Here is a 17,419-nt window from a genome sequence, read left to right as displayed (position 1 = left end):
GACAGTACACACTTAGGTGTGTGGGCGACCTCGGGGAGGAGGCACACCTTAGGGTTTAGGATTGGGGTTTTATGGGGCCCTTTGGGTAGAGATCGGCCTAAGGCATGATGTATACAGGTGAATAATGATTCCTTTCAAGTTTTGTCTTAAGAATGGGGTTGTTCAGGTGACTGTGTTGCTCTGGATCTCAGCATTCTTTATCCGCATGTGGTCATTTATACTCCAGAGGTCTGTCTCTTGTCCTGGTTACAAAGTCACTTAATTAAGGGGCTGGAAGAAGAGGAAGAACAGCATATAGGTTAAGTTGAGGAATAAACCGGGCCTTTTTTGCAGGCTAAGCAGGCTTTACAGTGTCCTGACCCTTGTCCCAGTTCCCTGCTCTCTCTGAGGTCTGTTCCCTCACCCCCAGTGTTAAACTGCCAGTGGTATTACTCAGGGAGGTGCAGCTCTGGCTGTGTGCTACCCTGGGTGCCGGTGCTTTAGGTGGGGCTCTCTGGGGTCTCCCTGCCACACCAGCTGTTAAGCTCCAGCTTGCCCACTGATTGCTTTATTGTTTTCAACAATGATCTGTGGGCATAAATTACTTTACAGCCTAATTCAGTCCAATTCAGGGTTCATTGATGACATGCTTTCCGAGGTCAGTGCTTGAGATGTGTTCTAATCCCAGGAAAGCTGTTCTAGCTGTCTCTCTCCCTGATTCTCCTGCAGACTAGCTGGCCTGTAGTTCAGTCTGTACCTTCATTAATCTATGAATCTCTTCTCAATCTCTGTTCACCACTTCTGTGGTTCTGAGAGTGCGCTCGTGGTTGGACCTGTCTATGCTCTGCTGCAGATGAAATCCACTCCTGGCGGGGCCGGGAGCTGTCTGTTCTATAGCTTGCTTCTCACAGCAGGCGATCTCCGGGCCAGGGTTCCGGGCCCTGGAGTGGCAACAACGGCCTCCTCTGCCTCCCCGCTCTGGAGCTGAGCACTCGGTGGCTTGGGGGACAGCAGCCTCAGGTCTTCCCAGCATGCCTCTGCTGGCATGGTACCACCATCTGATGAGCTGGACCTCACTGAAGGTAGGGCTTCATGCAGTGAGCGCATGGAAGTGTTAGGCAGGAAAATAGATATGAGTTGGGTGGAAAGAGAATAAGGCCAGTAAGCCCACTAGAAGGGACTCAAAGAGTTAACCAGTTAAAAACGTAAAGCTCCAAGGCCTGGAGCAACTTGGCCTGGAAGTTTGAATACTCCCCAGATAAAGAAAAGTCTCTCACCATAGTCTATGTTTTCACTGTGTCAATTAGCCATACCTTTGTAAGATTTACTTTAGCACCTGCTCAAAGGCCCAGCTTATTCAGGAAGAAATCTATCTTATTGTTAAGATTGCATTTTAATCAAACGGGACAGTGGCTCAGCCCACCCTGGAGGCCAGGCAGACAGTCTTGATTGACACACTTCTAGACAGAAGCTGATATCCTGGAAAGGATCAAAGCAGTATATTTCTTGTGTTAAGTTAAAAAACCAAAAAACCCAAAAACTTAATATCTATCAAAGATGAACATCATTCTGGGGCAATTTGGCTGGTCTGCACCTGGCCCTTAGTTGCTTTCCTGAAAATCCTCAATCACCTATAAAACCCCAGACCCTCAACCTTTCAGCGCGCTTCTCTCTGAGGTCACCAGCACTTTCTAAGTGTGTTATTTTAACTTTTTCCCCATCTGTCAGCGCTCTTCTTTCTGAGGACACCTGCACATTTTCTCTCTTTAAGTAACTTTAAATAAAACTTTTACTCTACTTCACTACTGTGTCTCTGTCCTTCAATTCTTTGTTGCAGAGGGGACAAGAACATAGGAAAATACACAACGCTCCCCCAACAGAAGGAGAGGTCCTCCACCTCTCAGATGCACTCACCCAGAAGTCACTCTCATCAACAGGCAGCCGAGGGCAGGAGCCCATGTTCTTAGCTGCACCATTTTGAGTGGAGTTGCTGCCTGGGTCATTTGGGAGGTTGGAGGGAAGGTACACTCTTGGGTCAGGTAACAGACTCTCGCTTTTCTTACTAAACTTGCCCGTATAGATATTTCTTCATTTTCTGTATGCCTTTAGGACCATTTCTAAAGGCTTTAAATGGTTGGTTTAAAAAAAATAATTTTCACCAGTTTTACTGGCTACCATGTCCATGTTGCCTCTCAGGCTGTCATGCCAGAAACTGATCTTTCTTCTTACCCTTAATGTAAAGTAAATGCTACACCCTGTGCCTTTGAACTACAGGGGCCTCCATCCTGCTGCCGACCACCTGGCGCCCCTGCAACACCATCTAGAAGTCGGCGTGCTGCTGCTGGGGTGGGGCGCCCGACAGCACCTGCGCCACCTCTTCCCCTGAAGGATCATTTGGGCCCTTGTGGTCCCTTTTCAACTTCTGACTTTTAAGTGGCATCTAATGAACATTCATGATATGTGGTCTTTTCAGTCACTTTGATAGTCATGGGCACTTAAAATTAATAACAACCTCTCAATTTCCCACTTGCAAAGCCTTTGACAAACTCTACAATGACCCCTCCAAAACGTCTCCCAGGCTCACCTAAAACGCTTCCTTCACGAAACCCCGAAATAGAGAGCTGGACGTGTGGGGAGACCAGGAGGCGGGAGGGCGGGAGCCTGACTGGGTTGGGAGTGTGGCCGCAGGGCAGGGTGGCCCAGCCACTCACGTGGATGACTTACAGATCATCCCTCTTTAACCCAAGTTATATACTAACAAACAAAAATGGAAAACAAAGTGGTTTTGAAAATTGGCATGTATGGTTGACCCTTGAACAGCACAGGTTTAAACTGTGTAGGTCTACTTACAAGCAGGTTTTTCCAGTAAATATACTAGAAAAGTTTTTTGGAGATTTGAGACAATTTGAAAAAATATTTTCTTTTCTCTAGCTTACTTTACTGTAAGAATACAAGTATATAAGACACATACAAAATGTGTCAATCGTTTATGCTATGGTAAGGCTTCTGGTCAACAGTAGGCTATTAGTAGTTAAGTTTTGGGCATCAGAAGTTATACAGGCATTTTCAACTTCATGGGGGATTGGTGCCCCTGACCCCCACACTGTTCAAGGGTCAACTGTAGTTACTTTTTAAAGGAATTCTCCATCACTGAAATTGAACATTGCGCAAAAGAGAATGAATGCTACACATTGTATAATACTGTAACTGTATCCAATTTAAAGAGATAGTGTTTCTTCCTTAAACCATTAAGACCCAAAACTTAAACGTTAATCGACCTCAGAAAGAAAGAGAAGGCTGCTTTCTCTTTTTGTAAATAGCAAGGTAATGTGTGCATGATTCGCTGACAATACACCCTGCCAGCGAGACACACAGGCACCAGCAGTTTCTGCCCTTCCTTTAGAACAGCCTGGAGGGCCTGGGGGGCGGACTCAGAGGTAAGTTATTTCTCTGCTTGGAAATCCCCATGGGGTCATGCTGACCATCCTAGTAGACTTTGAAACAAATCAGCTTGCATAATGTGAAACTAAGCGCAAGTAACCACAGCTTTCATAAAATAATTAGAACATTCAAGAAACAACCTGCATTAAAACAAATGGAATCAAGATACAAAAGAGCCAACTAAATGTAGGGGCTCTACAGAGATCATGATTCTTAATAAAAGGGCTCTGACAAATCCTTTTCAAGCATGAAGCACAGCAGGGACCGTCAAATCCGAACAGGATGCACCAAATAGGCGATGACAATGGCCACAAACACTTAACACATACTCGACACGACTAGACACAACTCGTATCTGACTATCTGGCAGGGACCTGTTTCAGCCCTGAGCGAGAGTCCGCAGCCCGTGCTGCCAGCTGCGGGGCGAGGCCACGCCCACACCGCCCTTCCGCCCTCCGGAGAGCGGCGGCCCCCAGAGCCTCCAGGGGGCGTGAACTCCTCCTGCAGGGACCCACTGAGGCACCGAGGAAGGCCGGGGCGCGGCAGGGGGGCAAAGCCATCCTGGTCACGGCGTGCCTGCGTGGGGTCTGTCACATATGTCATGTAGGAGAGTGTGTGTAACAGAGTAAAAAGTCTGTGATTTATTAAGTATAAAAGCTGGTCATAAAAGTATATGATTCTAAGTTTATAAAAATTTTTAAAAGGAAAAAAATCCTTGAGAATATTTACATTAAAAACTATTGCTGCTATTACTCAGATGTAGGACGATTGGAGGTATTTATTTTCTTCTTTACACTTTAATGTGTTTTTTAGGTTTATGCTGTATGCATAAGTACTTTAATATTCAGAAAAAAGGAATGCATAATAAAAAACATCCTATGGGATAATTCTAAAAACCTCTTCACACATTTAAAAATGCAGAATTACAAAGTCAATACCTTTTATTAATATAGTGATGTAAAAAAAATTAGTGTGATATACAGAATTCCCAGAGGGTAATTTTAAAACATTTTAATGCACTTTAAATCTTAATTTACAAGACACCTTGTCTACTGCCACTGACCTTTCCATACAAAATTTTACAATATTTGCTATAAAACTACATTAAGATTAAGGTTAGGTAGTTCTTTCCCTGGCTGGTCATTCCTTTCTAAGGAATGTCCATTAGTCCACTGCTAGAACCTCTGTATGTCCAACAATAAATTACATAGTATGTACATAATTACAACAGGATTATTAGAATTCCAGTATGTTATGATGTATTATACTACAGTTCAACACCAGAGGCAAACAGAGCAACTACGCATATGCTGCTGGTAGCCAATTAAGAGTGAGATGGGACAGTCGGCCGGCAGCCAGCCCCAGGTGGGGGAGGATTTAAACGGTAGAGAACTGGTAACAGCTTGTCAGGCACTGACCCAGGCTAGCTCCAGAAAACATGGCATAGTCCATACACTTTCCCACCTCCATGACCCCAAAACCCAACACCATCATAACATACTCTTTATTAGCTATACAAAAATAATCTGTCTTAGATTCAAGATTCAAGCTTCACTTCAAATTCTTAGAAGTATCTAAGGGATTTTGCCTTCTGGTCTCTGATTCACGTTTACTGTAATGTCAGATCACTCGGCTCAGTCAAACTTGAATGAAATAACCAAGTACGGTTTGGCTGAATTTTATAGGCACACAACTCAAAATGCGAAAGTCAGGGTGTGGGTGACCATGCCCCCCTCAGCCACGTCCCCGGCTCTTCACCTCACTGTAGGGTGCTAGCAAACAGCACCAAGGACACTAGGATCTCAGACCCTGCTGCCAGTCTCCAAATCTGTTCACTCAGAACGCAAGTAACAGTTCAGTGCGCTGCCATGTACTGAGAAGAATCACACTGTGGCGTCATGAAAATGAGCACTTAACAGCATGAAGCTATAATCCCAGGAAAGCGGTTTAGAATCAATGCTGGTTTCCCTCTCCAAAACACAGCATCTAACTGGACAACCCCAAATGGCACTTGTCCAGTATCAGTGACGATGTATGTAGACAGCTGGGCATGTCTGTTTCAGGAAAGAAATGGCAGAGAGGAAGTGGCGTGTGTGATGACCTGCATGGTCTCAGTCCGGGAGCGGGGCGGCCAACTGGGCATGCTGCCCTTCCTCAGTCTTCCTGGGCTCCGCTCCTCCCCATGAAGTGGATGTGGAGCACGTGTCCTGGGGCCTCAAGTTCATTCTCACATAAATTCTATATACGAACTGGTCATTTGAAGTGGGAATAAATAATTGAATTTTTTAAAATCAAGAACTACATTTTTATCCTAAAACAAGTGCAAACTTGTGGTGCAGCAGAGGGTGAGCCTGCAGCGCCCATGCAGGCTTCCCTTTCCCAGGCACGGTCTGTTGGAATACTGACATCTGCGATTTTGCAAATGTCCTTGAAGACTAGAACATTTCTCCAGGTAATTCAGGAAGTGGATTCTAAAATGAGGTTTGGGGAACTTTGAGATGGACCTGTGGAAGGAGAGGAAGGGGTGCAGCGTCCTGTGAAGACTGGAGCCCCCCTCCTGGCGGCCCCGCACCTCCGATGCCCCAACTCCCGGCAGCCAGGGTGGCACTGCCTCAGGAGCAGGGTTGGTGAGCGGTGCTCACATGTTGTAGGCGACATAGATGGGGTCCAGCTGGTCAGCCAGAAAGCCATCGCGCAGGTGCATGCGCTGCTTCTCGCCCCGGGAGTTGATGGGGATCACACCCGAGTCCACAATGACCACCACACCCACAACGAGGTGGTGCTCCTCCAGCACCACACTGGTCACCAGGGCCACAAGGTCCAGGGCGTCCTGCTCCAGCCCTGCCAGCTCCACCACCACCACCAGCAGGTTGGCCCAGGTGAACACGGCACTGCAGGGGAGGACAGACGGTGTCACCTGGGGGCAAGCACAGGCTCCCCAACAAGCGGACATGAGGGAGCAGTGCCCAAGGGAGAACAGCGAGGAGACTTCCCACCTCTGGCAGGCGAAGTGTTTCACAGGAACAGCTGTCTACTGAGGCTCTCGCGGAGATGCGAGTCTTATGTGGTGTGAAAGCGGCACCTGCACAGGGCAAGCACCCCACCAAGGGAAGGCCGCCACGAGCTACAGCCACTTAAAGAAGGAAGCTCACCCTGAGGCAGAAACAGGGCGGCCAGGGTCTCACGTCTGGCCTGTGCACTCAGGCTCAGACTCTCGGCTTAAAACTAATCAGAAAAAGAGGAAAACCAAGCAAAAGCCAGACAGAGGGAGTAAGGGGTCTCTGGCCATCCCACAGAGCCAGTCTGGAGGGACAGAAGCCCTGGGCCCGGGGCCGCACCCACGGCGGAGAGGCTTTGTCCCAGCGGGAGGGTGGGTGGGGCTCCTACCACTCCGCGATGCTCCGGTGGGCACGGGTCACGGACATCTCGATGTCAATGGGATGGTAGCGCATGCCTCTCAGCTCTAGCGTCTCATCCAGAGACCCGACGACATACAGCGCGTCGTGTCGCTCTGTGGACGGTACAACTGGCACACCTCAGAAAGCCACACAGCGGGATCTGGGCCCCTCCGCACATCCGTCAGCCCGAGCTGGCTGTTGCCAGGACAGGGAGCTGGCTATGCCAACATCACAAGGTGACAGCCTCCTGCCAGGTGCCTGTCACCTCGATTCTGTGTGACCACGTCTCTGCTGCCAGTAACCACCTCAGAAAAGCTATGTCAGTGTGTGAATACATACTTTAATTTTTACTATCGCTGGAAACAAAACAGTATTTACAGGGACTACTAGAAGTCATGGCAGCCTGGCTGGCCTGCCGTGGGCCTCAGAGCTTGAGGGGTTGTGTGTGGGTAGGGAGGGAGCCGCACATGGTGGGAAGGGGTCGGCAGCTTTGTCTGGGAGGGCCTGTTGGCTGACTGCTGATGTCCCACATCCTCAGCAGAGGCCAAGAGCCAAAGGACAGTGAGGGACAGCCTGAGAGAAAAATGGTAATTTTCAGAGAAAACCACCATCAGAGCACATCCTCCACCCCACACCGAAGGATACAAGCTCACAGCAAGAGGTGAGGGCATCAGCAGGAAACCCGAGACTCCACGTGTGCATGTGAGGTGCAGGGGCTGCAGCAGCCAGCCTCTGCCGGGCTCGCACAGCAGGGTTACTATCACGCCTCACCTCCACTGGCGTCGGTGAGCTCCGTTCTCCGAAGGAAGCCGAGGTAGCCAGTCCTCGCCCAAATGGTCTGGGTGTCTCCAAAACTCAGCCGGGCACTGAAGTGGTCGGCGTGCAGTGCCTCCTCCCCATAGACCGTGTAGTACCCAGTGGCATTGTGGGGGCTGTTCACCCAGATCTGGTGGGGCCCAGAGGACAAGAATGTTGGCGCATCATGGATGCTGAGCACAGACTCAGTGACGAGGCACCTGCTTGCCAGTACGCTTTAGAACACTGAACAGAGCTGGGGGCTGCTCAGGACCTCCTGACTGGTGAACCGGTAGGAGGAAGCATGGGCAGCAGGCAGACCACCTCTCCTACAAGTGGGCCGTTCCTCACCTTTGACTCAGAAGCAACGTGGATGAGCTCAGAGGCACCCATTCCTCCCAGCAGCCTACTGCTGACGAGGAGGGGGAGCTAGGCGCCGTCTGCACATGCATGCAGGGACTACAGACTCTCCCGCGATGTGCGGAATTCACCAGCATCCAAGCACACTTGGGGACCGCCCACATGCTCACGATATCTAGAGCCTCATGGGCCTGGGGGATGTCCTTCTAAACAGGGACTGTCTGGACGACAGGGTCCTGTGCCACCAGAGGTGGGTTCCCAGCCAGGCACAGACCCTGACACACAGGGGCACACTGCTGCCCTGGCCAGCTGGGTCTAGCTGGCCAGGAAGGGGGAGAGCCATGCTGGCCGCATCCAGCCCTGGACAGGACACTCTCTGTGTAGGATGCTGAGTAACCCCAAAGAGGCTCCCAGGCTCACTCACATTCTTGTCTGGATGGACAGAGACTGGGCAGCATCTGCGTGATGCCCTGCATCCTGCCTGCTGGGACCCAAAACGCTGACTGCTGCAGAGCCCACAGCAGTCCTTGTGCCCACCTGCTGCCAGGACCCTGTTTCCACAGCACATCCCCAGAGCCTGGAACTGCGAGCATGAGACTGTTCCCATTGCAACAGACTCGTCTGGGCACTCAGGCCGGGATCTACACTCCATCTGCCACCCTGGCCTCCAGGTTCATAGTTGTCCCAAGTTACTCCAGACACATGTGTGTAAGCACACAGGTCAACACAGAGTTTCCTTCATATCCTGTGTCCTGGGGTTATGAGAACCCGCCCCCACCAACCTGAGCACGATGAGGACTACCCCCACCTGCAGACGACAAGGACCCCCACCTCCCACCTGCGGCTGACAAGGACCCTCCCGCCGCCCACCCACGGACGAGGAGGACCTGCACTCCCAGCCTCGGTGTTTGCCCTGTGCCCCCCTTGGGCTATGGCTCATGTGCGGCTCCTCGGGCCTCCCCACTCTTGCTGGACTCCAAGTTTCCTTCTGCTGGTGGGATGAGTCCCCTAGGGTCTGGGAGCACGAACATCCACCAGGGGAAGGACCACATAGCTTCTGACACACCCCCAAAGCACGCGTGACCCCAAAGGGTTCATGTTCCCCAAGCCGGGGCAGAAAGGGGAGGAGGGTAGGGAGCAGCTCCGGGGTGCACAGGCTCCTCAGCACACTCGCCCCTGGCCTCACCTCGCCCAGGTGGGAGTCTCCGAGGGGCCCCCTGGTCTCGGTGTGTGCGATGATGACCTTCACTCCAGGGAGGATCTGGAAGAAGAACCACATCAGAGACGCCACAAGGCCCCCAAGGCCACTGCACTGGAAGAGACCTGCTTCGGAAGTGGATCCCAGTGACGACATATACCTGCGAGCGACCAGGGGGTCTACAGCCAAGCTAGATAGGACTGAATTTTTGCAGAAATAAAAGACTCTAATAGGTGAAAAGAAATTGTGAATCTTAGCAAAAGTATTCCAGTTCCTAAGAATGGATCTTATTTTGGATGTGGAAGGGTGCCAAGGGTCCATGTAGTGTCTGCTCTACCTGGGGTCTCTCACCAAGGCCCACGAGCATGACTGGCCCCCTTGGGAGCACCACCGCTTGGCTGTGCCCTAGCCTGGCCCTGCAGGGCCCCACTCCACCTCCAAGCCCTGCGACTGGTGATGGAACCATGACAAAGCTCCCCTATCCTGCAGCTCAGAATCAGAACCACCGCCGATCACCTGCTCTGTACCCAGTCGAGAGAGGAGGTGGCACAGACTCAAGGGACCACCCCCCACCCGGTCCTGGGGGACCTTCACTGGGCTTGGGTCAAACCTGGCTGCTCTGGACTGGATGAAACAGGAGACAACAGGGGACCTCCAGGCAGGTGGGAGGAAGGGACGGGAGGCACAGGAGAATGCAGGTTGTTGTCCAGGGCCGGCGCCAGGCCCTCGCCTCTCCCCACTGTTGTGCTGTCCTTGTAGGACCACCTGCATTTCCCGGGTGCTGCTGGAGCCTCCCACCTCTCCGGCAGCGGCCCACCTAAGCCCTGAAGCCAGAGCGCTCCTTCCAGAAAACAAATCCACCAGGCCTAAGTCACTCTAACCACAAAATACAAGAGCAGGAAGACTGACTAGAAAGGGGTGGTGAGAACGACCCTGGGGCAGCCTGCGACTGGGTGCGGATGCTTCACAGAAGAGGGCTGTTCCGAGATTTGTGAGGGGGAAACACGCTAAGCTTACAAGAGGGTAAGGCGGAACGGTGCAGAGCAGGTGCTCTGCAGATGGGGCACGTCTCCGTGGGGGCTCTGACAGAGATGGGAGGCACAGCCCCGCCCTGCCGCCACCACGCACCCTCCCTGGAGTCTAAGCATGCCTTGACCCCCTCAGGTGCTCTGCCTGCCTGTGGGTCACTCACTTGTTTTTGCTCCTCTGCCCCAACTCTACTCCAGCCACAAGGCTTGCTGTGACTCCCAGCCCAGGACCTTTGCATCGGCCTTCTGCCCCCAGGCTCAGGAGATGGCCCAGCCACCACGGCAGGCACACGGCTCCTCCTCACTTGTCCTGTCACAGATGCCAAGGCCTCACCCTGCTGCCTCCCTAACAGCAGAAGTGGCCACAGGAGTGTGTGCAGAGGCACGTGGCCGTTCAGGCCGCACGGGCTGTACAATCTCAGTTTCTTGCCTCTGGAATTGTGCAGTGCAGAGACGGGCCCTCAGCCGAGCAGGAACACGAAGCAGCTGCACGAGGCCGGGGCTGGGGGCTGCCTGTTGCTGGCCATCTGGGCATGTGGCTCTGCCCTGCACCCTGCTGTCTCCTGGCACAGAGCCATGGCACATGGTGACATCCACCCCCTCAGGTCAGGTGGGTTTCGTCCCCCTTCAAACCACCCCTGGTTCTGAGGACACCTTTCTCTGGACAGTGTGGAGGCACTGGCCCCAGCCCTGCGGCCCTGAGGTCCAGATGGGAGCTCCTTCTAGGCTTCTGCACCCTAAGTCCTTCCATCTTCAGTTCTGAGCTCTTATGTGTGTCTGAAGACCTAGCCCAGTACTTGTGTGTGCTGCTGTGAGGAGAGGAGCCTCCTGTACCAGCCCAGCCCTGACCACAGCCGATCTGCATGCCCTGGAACTTCAGTTTCCAGCACCTTCCAAGGACTGACATGCGACAGACAGAGGCACAGGTCCCAGCTTCCCCTACCTTTCCAGACTCCGTCAGTGGCAGACTATGCGGAGAACCCCGTTCTACCAAACGTACCCTAAAAATTACAAGGGAAAAGTTTCAGAATAAAATTTACCACACAAATAGCAATCTTTACAAAAGCAACTCATAAGGCAACCAGACATTGATCATCACTGTGAGGCCAGCCTGTCAACAGTAGCCCAATCTTCAGCCTTTGTTCATGACCTTACTGTGACCCTGGAGCAGTGACCACCTGCTCTGCTCTCCCTGCCGGGCCCACCTGCTGCGCACAGGGCAGGAGCTCCAGGCTTCTGTGGGGCCCTCCTGGGGTCAGCCGGCCCCATCCCTGTAAGCCCCCCACTGTCTGCAGGCCAGAGCCCCAGGCTCAGGCCCACCCCATCCCCCATGCTTCACGCTGCTGTGCTTTGCAGATGTTGCATTTTTTAACAAACTCAAGGGCATGGCAACCCTGTGTTGAGCAAGTCTGTCAGTGCTATTCTTCCAAGAGCATTTGCTCATGTAATGTCTCTGTGTCACATTTCAGTAATTCTTGCACTATTTCAATTTTTTCATTATTATTTTATTTGTCATGGTGTCTGTGATGAGCGGTTACAACTCACAGAAAGCCGAGATGATGGTGAGCATTTTTTAGCAACAGAGCGTTTTCCAATGAAGGTGATGTCCATTATTTTTCAGACAGGATGTTGCACATTGGACAGACTGCAGTGTAACGTAAACATAATTGTTACACGCACTGAGAAACTAAAACTCTCCTGTGGCTCACTTTACTGCGCCACTCGCTCTCCTGCAGTGGTCTGGAGCGGAACCTGCAATGTCTCAGGTGTGCCTGCACATGCCTGGTCCCCAGAACACATTTACTGATGCAAAACTAAGTCCTGTCTTAAAATAGTATTAAAAAACACCCTTGCCAATTACTTGTCTTCTACCCCATAAAAAGCTACAGTTGCATTCTGGGTCACTCGCCCTTCCCAGTCATGGGACAGAGCTGGGAGGACACCGTGAGGCAGGCGGGAAGCTCAGGCCCCCACGGGCAGGCTCCCGCCCCGGCCAGCTGTCCACCACCACGAGGATGCGGGAGGGTCTGGTCGCAGCAGGCCCCACTGGAGGCCCTGGGGCGGATGGTGTTACCTGTCATGGCGCAGTGCCCTCATGTCCACGTAGACGGTCGTGGGGTCCGGGCCGGCTGTGCCCTGAAGGAGAGAGTCAGAGGAAACCCCCTTCACCTCATTCTCAGGCCGTGTCCGCACCTACACGGGCACAGCACGTGGCAGCACTCCAGGGACACCGGCAAGGCAGCCACTCTGCTCCCACAGTGATGGGCCCTGGGGAACTGTCTCCTTCCATTCGAACGTCACCCAGCTTGGAAACAGAGTGAGACACACAGTGACACCGATGGGAGCGTCACCTGCCACAGGGTACATTCCAGTCTGACAGCTTTTGCCCCCGAGGGCCTCTTCGCTCTACACCATGTGAAAACACCACATGGTTCTGGGGGGCTGGCCTCTCACCAGCTGGAGCTGAGGGGAGCCCAATGACACCCTCACTTTTCTCTCCTTTCACCTGAAGCTTGAGGATGATCCTCATTAAAGGACATTATGTTCCATTATATAGATAAGGAACATGAACTTAAACAGACACTCTGCTCAGCGTCCGTCTCTGAGATCCCAGACAACATAACCTACACCTGCCCTGGAACGAGAACAAAACCTTCTTCACTGACACCAAACACCACCCTTCCTCCAGAGGCGAGGCTTTCGGGGTCACACTCTTCTGAAAATGGTTTTGCTCTAATTAGAAAGGAGCTTCTGTACTATGTCGAACAATATACACGGTGGGCAAAATCAGACAGCAAAAGAAACACATTTGTCTGGCATTCACAGGAAGGCCACATGAACTCATGGGAACACAGAGGCACCTCAAGGTGGAGGCAACGTCGTACCTGCTCAGCCAGCTTTCCCAGCCTGTTGGGCTGGCAGATGCCAAGGAGGCCAGCAGAGCGAGACAGGGAGGAAGACAGCCACGGGGGGCACAGAAAGCAGCGGCCACACGAGAGATACACGGTAAGAGAGAGCAGCATGCATCCCTTTGTCTCACAGCACAGACTTGAACAGCCCATTAAGATCATGCCAACCAACAGAACGCACACCTCCGAGTATCACGCTGGGAAGACGTGGGCTTCCAAACGCTGGGGAGGCAGCAAGGTCTCACAGCCACCAACTGGCAGCCTGGCAAGAGGCTCAGTTGCATTTTTTACAACAGAAGAGAGTTAGGAGGGGACCCCACCTACTCCTGCCACTCGGTGAGGGCTGGAGGCTTGGAGAGGTCAGCAGAGCCTCCCTGTGCTCACAGGGATCAGCGGGAACACCGGGCAAACAGGACAGCAGCCTCTGCTGCCGAGGCCTGCCCTGCGCCTGCCAGGGGGAGGGGCACCAAAGCCAGGCAAGGCTCTGGAAACCAGGAAACAGCCCGGCTGGGCCTTGCTCTGGTCCCCGTGCCGTTTCCTCCCAACAATGTCTGGACGGAGTGGCTGAGTAAGGCCTTCAGTGTGGTGTTTAGAAAGCTGGGAAAGAGAGTATCAGTGCAAACACTAGGAAGTGGCCAGTCATCTGAGGCAGCACTGAACTCACGCAGTCAGCGCTCAATTTCTGAAACTTTGTTTCCTTTTAGTAAGTAAAATATCTTAATCTTTCAAAAATGAAGTTGGAGCAATAAATATTATCACATAATTAATATTTCAATTTAAAATTACTTGGTATCTTAAAATAATAAGCTTATTCTTACTTTAAAAAACTAGCTGCATGTTGTATCCAACTTAGATTCTTCCAGGTAAGATAACAGTCACCCTTCAAGAACAATTTTGTTTTTTTCCAAGAGAGCCTTTGTTCAACAAGAATAGAATAGCTTTTAAAATAAAACCTTCATAGCTCTCAAAGATAAACTTCTATTTGGAAATGAAACATAAAAGGCTCAGCACATGAGAGACGGGTGCAGCCGCTCAACTACACACACTTGAAGGACTCAGGAGCCGGACCGCTGCCTCACCTGCAGGCAGATGGCCATGTTGACCCTGCACCCGAATGTGGTGCTCACGGCGCGCGCCGGCAGGCCCAGGTCCTTGAACAGCTTGGAGAAGGACTGCGTCAGCGCAATCCTGGGCCGCTCCTCAGCGACCACCATGCATGTGCGCACACATGACAGGTTAACCCCCTTCATCTGCAGGAGGAGAGGGAGGCCAGGCCCTGAGAGCCCAAGCGGAACGCAATCCCACCTCTCTAGCCTCGGTTCTGAGCACAGGGCACTAGAGGGTGCCCATCCGTGCCGGCTCGACACCTGCCCTCCAGCATGCAGCTCTTACAGTTCCGGTCCAGGCCCCCAGGGCTCCTGAGACCTCAGACCCCAAAGTGCACTTGGAGGGGGGCAGGCAGCCCCCGCCCCGCTCACCCCACACCCTCCTCTCCCACCACATGGGGTATGCACGTCAAGGGAAGCGCCTCCCCAGAGGCAGGTGGGGTGCAGTGAGGGGTCACAGCAGGGTGGGTGCCAGAAGAGGGGACATGAGCAGGTGTGGCTCAGCTTGGACAAGGAGGTTTTCTGTTTCTGCTGACTGCCTGCAGAGGTCTTGGGAGTCCCGGGAGTCCACCTCGGGCCCCTCACGTCTGGGCACTTCTGAGGAGGGGCCGGAGCAGCAGGGCGGATGGACGCACACTCACCCTGAGGACGCCAGTCTGCGCGCCCAGGCCCTTGGTGCACATCTCCATCACTGAGTAGGAGCAGAAGGCGACCCGGGCCTTGAACTGGCTGACGGCCGACAACCACAGGGACACATTGCTCTCCAGCTCCAGCGGCGGCACCAGCACAGACTGGTGTCCTGCGTAGACACTGCGAGGGTCCGGGAGGGCCAAGGTGGAGGGTCAGGCCGCTGGGGAGCGCTGCCGGCCGACACACGCACCCCCAGATGCCTCACTTCTTTGCTCGCCACATCAGGGCACCAGTGTGCCCTGTGACCCTGCAGTTTCTGTAGGAACATGCTGGGGGCGGGGGTCCTGGGCTCCCTCCAAGCACTTCAGAAGGATCCAGGGTCATAGTTAGGGACACAGCCTGCTGGGTAGGTCCAAAGATGGCTCACTGCTGGCTATCTGATGGGATTAAGTAGCCTCTTCCCAATTACAAGCGATGGATCGTGTTCATAGGTAATGAAAAATATCTCTCTACTCAGTTTTAGACCCAGACTCCAACCTACCTCACACGTGTATCATGGTTTCAAGACATTCCAAAATGTCTTAGGATGCTACGGTTCTACAGAGCCTCAGAGCAATCCCAACCCAGGTGTGCAGAGGTATCTGCACGCACTCCCACCTCCACCTGCACCCTCCCCCACTCACCTGCACAGACACCACAGAGCAAAGCCGAGGCCACAGTAGGGATCCAGGCAGATGGCGATCTGCCTCGAGGGGTACAGCTCACACTGCAGCTTGAGGGAGCGGCACAAGGCACTGGTAGCTGCGTGTGACATCTTAGGGAGTAAAACACTTCTGTTCAGTGATGTGAAGGAAGAGGGTTAGCTGCAGGGCTGCCGTCCACAGCAGCCAAACACTGTTGCCTCCTTAAAGCACAGCTGGTCAACCTCCCATATAAACCAAATAACACCCAGGCAACGGCACATTAACGATCTTCTCAATGTGATTTCAGCATCATGAATAATTTTAACAGAGCTCCAGGCTCCTGGTAAGGAGATATCACAGCCGTTTGCTCCTTGAGGCCAGTCGTAAGTCAGAAGGTCTAGACATTATCATTGAACATCAGAGTATGCATTACTTCCAGGCTAATCTACTTTTGGGGTTAACTGGTATTCAACACATACTTATAGGACAATACTGTTGCTTCCAGCTCTGGAGCCAGGCCTGTATCCAGCATCCTGTCTGCCCTCCGTGTCGGGGTGGGAGTGGACAGGAGCCACGGTCAGAAGACCCACCTTCACACCCGCCAACACGCCTGTGGTCGACACGCTGAAGTCCAGGTATGCGAGCACGTCTGGGGAGGGGGGCCTGAAAATGCTGGCCACCTTCTTTTTTGGTGTGTCATCTATTGAACAGGAGACACCAGCGGTGCTGACGTCACGTCAGGCTCTCAGGAGATATGCCATGACTTGTCCCGGGAGCCCTGGGGAGGAGGAGCTCGGAGCAGTGGGGCAGGCTGCCTGTGGGGTTGGGGGACCCATCAGCCTTCAAGGAGATGTCACGTGCAGATTCTCCGGGACAGTGCTGGGCGGGCGGTGACAGGGACAGGTGTGGGGCACACAAGGCAGGGAAGAGACACACCGTGAGAGGTGCATGGAATCACTTCGCTGGGCAGTGGGAAAGGTCATGGGAACAGGGGTGTGCCAACATTCGCAGAGTCTGTGGCGAGGCCGAGATGGACAAGAACTCCAGCCACAGTAAGAGCACCACGGACAGGCTCCCAGGGCTCTGTGCGCCTCGAGCTCCCGTAAGACCACGGTCAGACACAGGTGAGGCCTGGGCAGGAGCCCCCCACCTTGCAGCAGCCTGTGAAGCAGTGGGACGCTGGAGGCAGTGAGCGCCTAGGGCTGCCCCCGGGCCCCAGGCTGGCTCTTGCTGATGCGTATCAGGCAGCTGGCCCCAGATGAGAGCCCCTGACCTCCCACAGATGGCTCCCTGGCGTGCAAGGACAGGCGCCTGCCAGGTGCAGTGGGGATGGAAGGTCTTCTGTCTGATGGCTGACTGGTGCCCACGTCGCCAGGTCCACAAGCATGGGCACAGCCGGGGCGCACCGCTGGTTCCAAATGTCTTGATGCAAAGGTACTCAAGCTGACCTGATGGTTCGGGGCAGAGGCTGGGGGTCTTCAGCCCTTCCCAGCTGGTCCACAAGCATTTCATGGGACATGGCAGCACTCACCAATGATGGAGACAAAGGATACATGTGTGCGTGCATGTGTGCACATGCGTGTGTGTGTGTGCACTGCGGGAACTGTCCAAGTCCCCACAATTGCCAAGTTCTGTGCAGGCAGGACAGAGAGGGGCGGGCACACAAGCCTGTGACAGGGACTCTGCCCCCCACCCATCGACCTCAGAGACCCTGCCCCAAGCAAGGGCATCTGTGCTTGGCATGTCCTTCCACTCTGTGCCCAGGCTCTGGTGGGGAACACGGGGCATCAGGAATCTAGCTAGGGGGCTCCTTTTGGCAGCCTCCTCACCATTTACTGAAGCTCCTCTTATCTAACTTATTTCTGGCTGGCAACAATGTAATCCCTACATCA

At 53.3% G+C, this 17,419-nt stretch overlaps 1 protein-coding gene across 9 annotated transcripts in view; it reads right to left on the bottom strand.

Annotated features, from left to right (window-relative positions):
* Positions 1-4,343: 4,343 nt before the first annotated feature.
* The window catches only part of DIP2A (disco interacting protein 2 homolog A), a 117,196-nt gene continuing 104,120 nt past the window's right edge, over positions 4,344-17,419 (bottom strand). For 4 of the 9 annotated variants that reach the window (XM_057505629.1, XM_057505644.1, XM_057505634.1 and 1 more), the window contains 10 exons: positions 16,118-16,227; positions 15,528-15,658; positions 14,856-15,024; positions 14,188-14,358; positions 12,274-12,392; positions 11,143-11,200; positions 9,160-9,234; positions 7,590-7,764; positions 6,808-6,931; positions 4,344-6,311 (listed from right to left, as the gene is read on the bottom strand). In XM_057505629.1, the coding sequence (XP_057361612.1) occupies positions 6,059-6,311; positions 6,808-6,931; positions 7,590-7,764; positions 9,160-9,234; positions 11,143-11,200; positions 12,274-12,392; positions 14,188-14,358; positions 14,856-15,024; positions 15,528-15,658; positions 16,118-16,227 (1,385 nt within the window). In that variant the 3' untranslated portion in view covers positions 4,344-6,058. The other 5 variants (XM_057505636.1, XM_057505652.1, XM_057505659.1 and 2 more) reach the window with 5 other exon arrangements.

The sequence above is a fragment of the Manis pentadactyla genome, chromosome 1, assembly GCF_030020395.1.
Source record: "Manis pentadactyla isolate mManPen7 chromosome 1, mManPen7.hap1, whole genome shotgun sequence".
Classification (NCBI taxonomy): domain Eukaryota; kingdom Metazoa; phylum Chordata; class Mammalia; order Pholidota; family Manidae; genus Manis; species Manis pentadactyla.
Note: the sequence above shows the minus strand (reverse complement) of the source record. Positions and strands in the feature narration are given on the sequence as shown.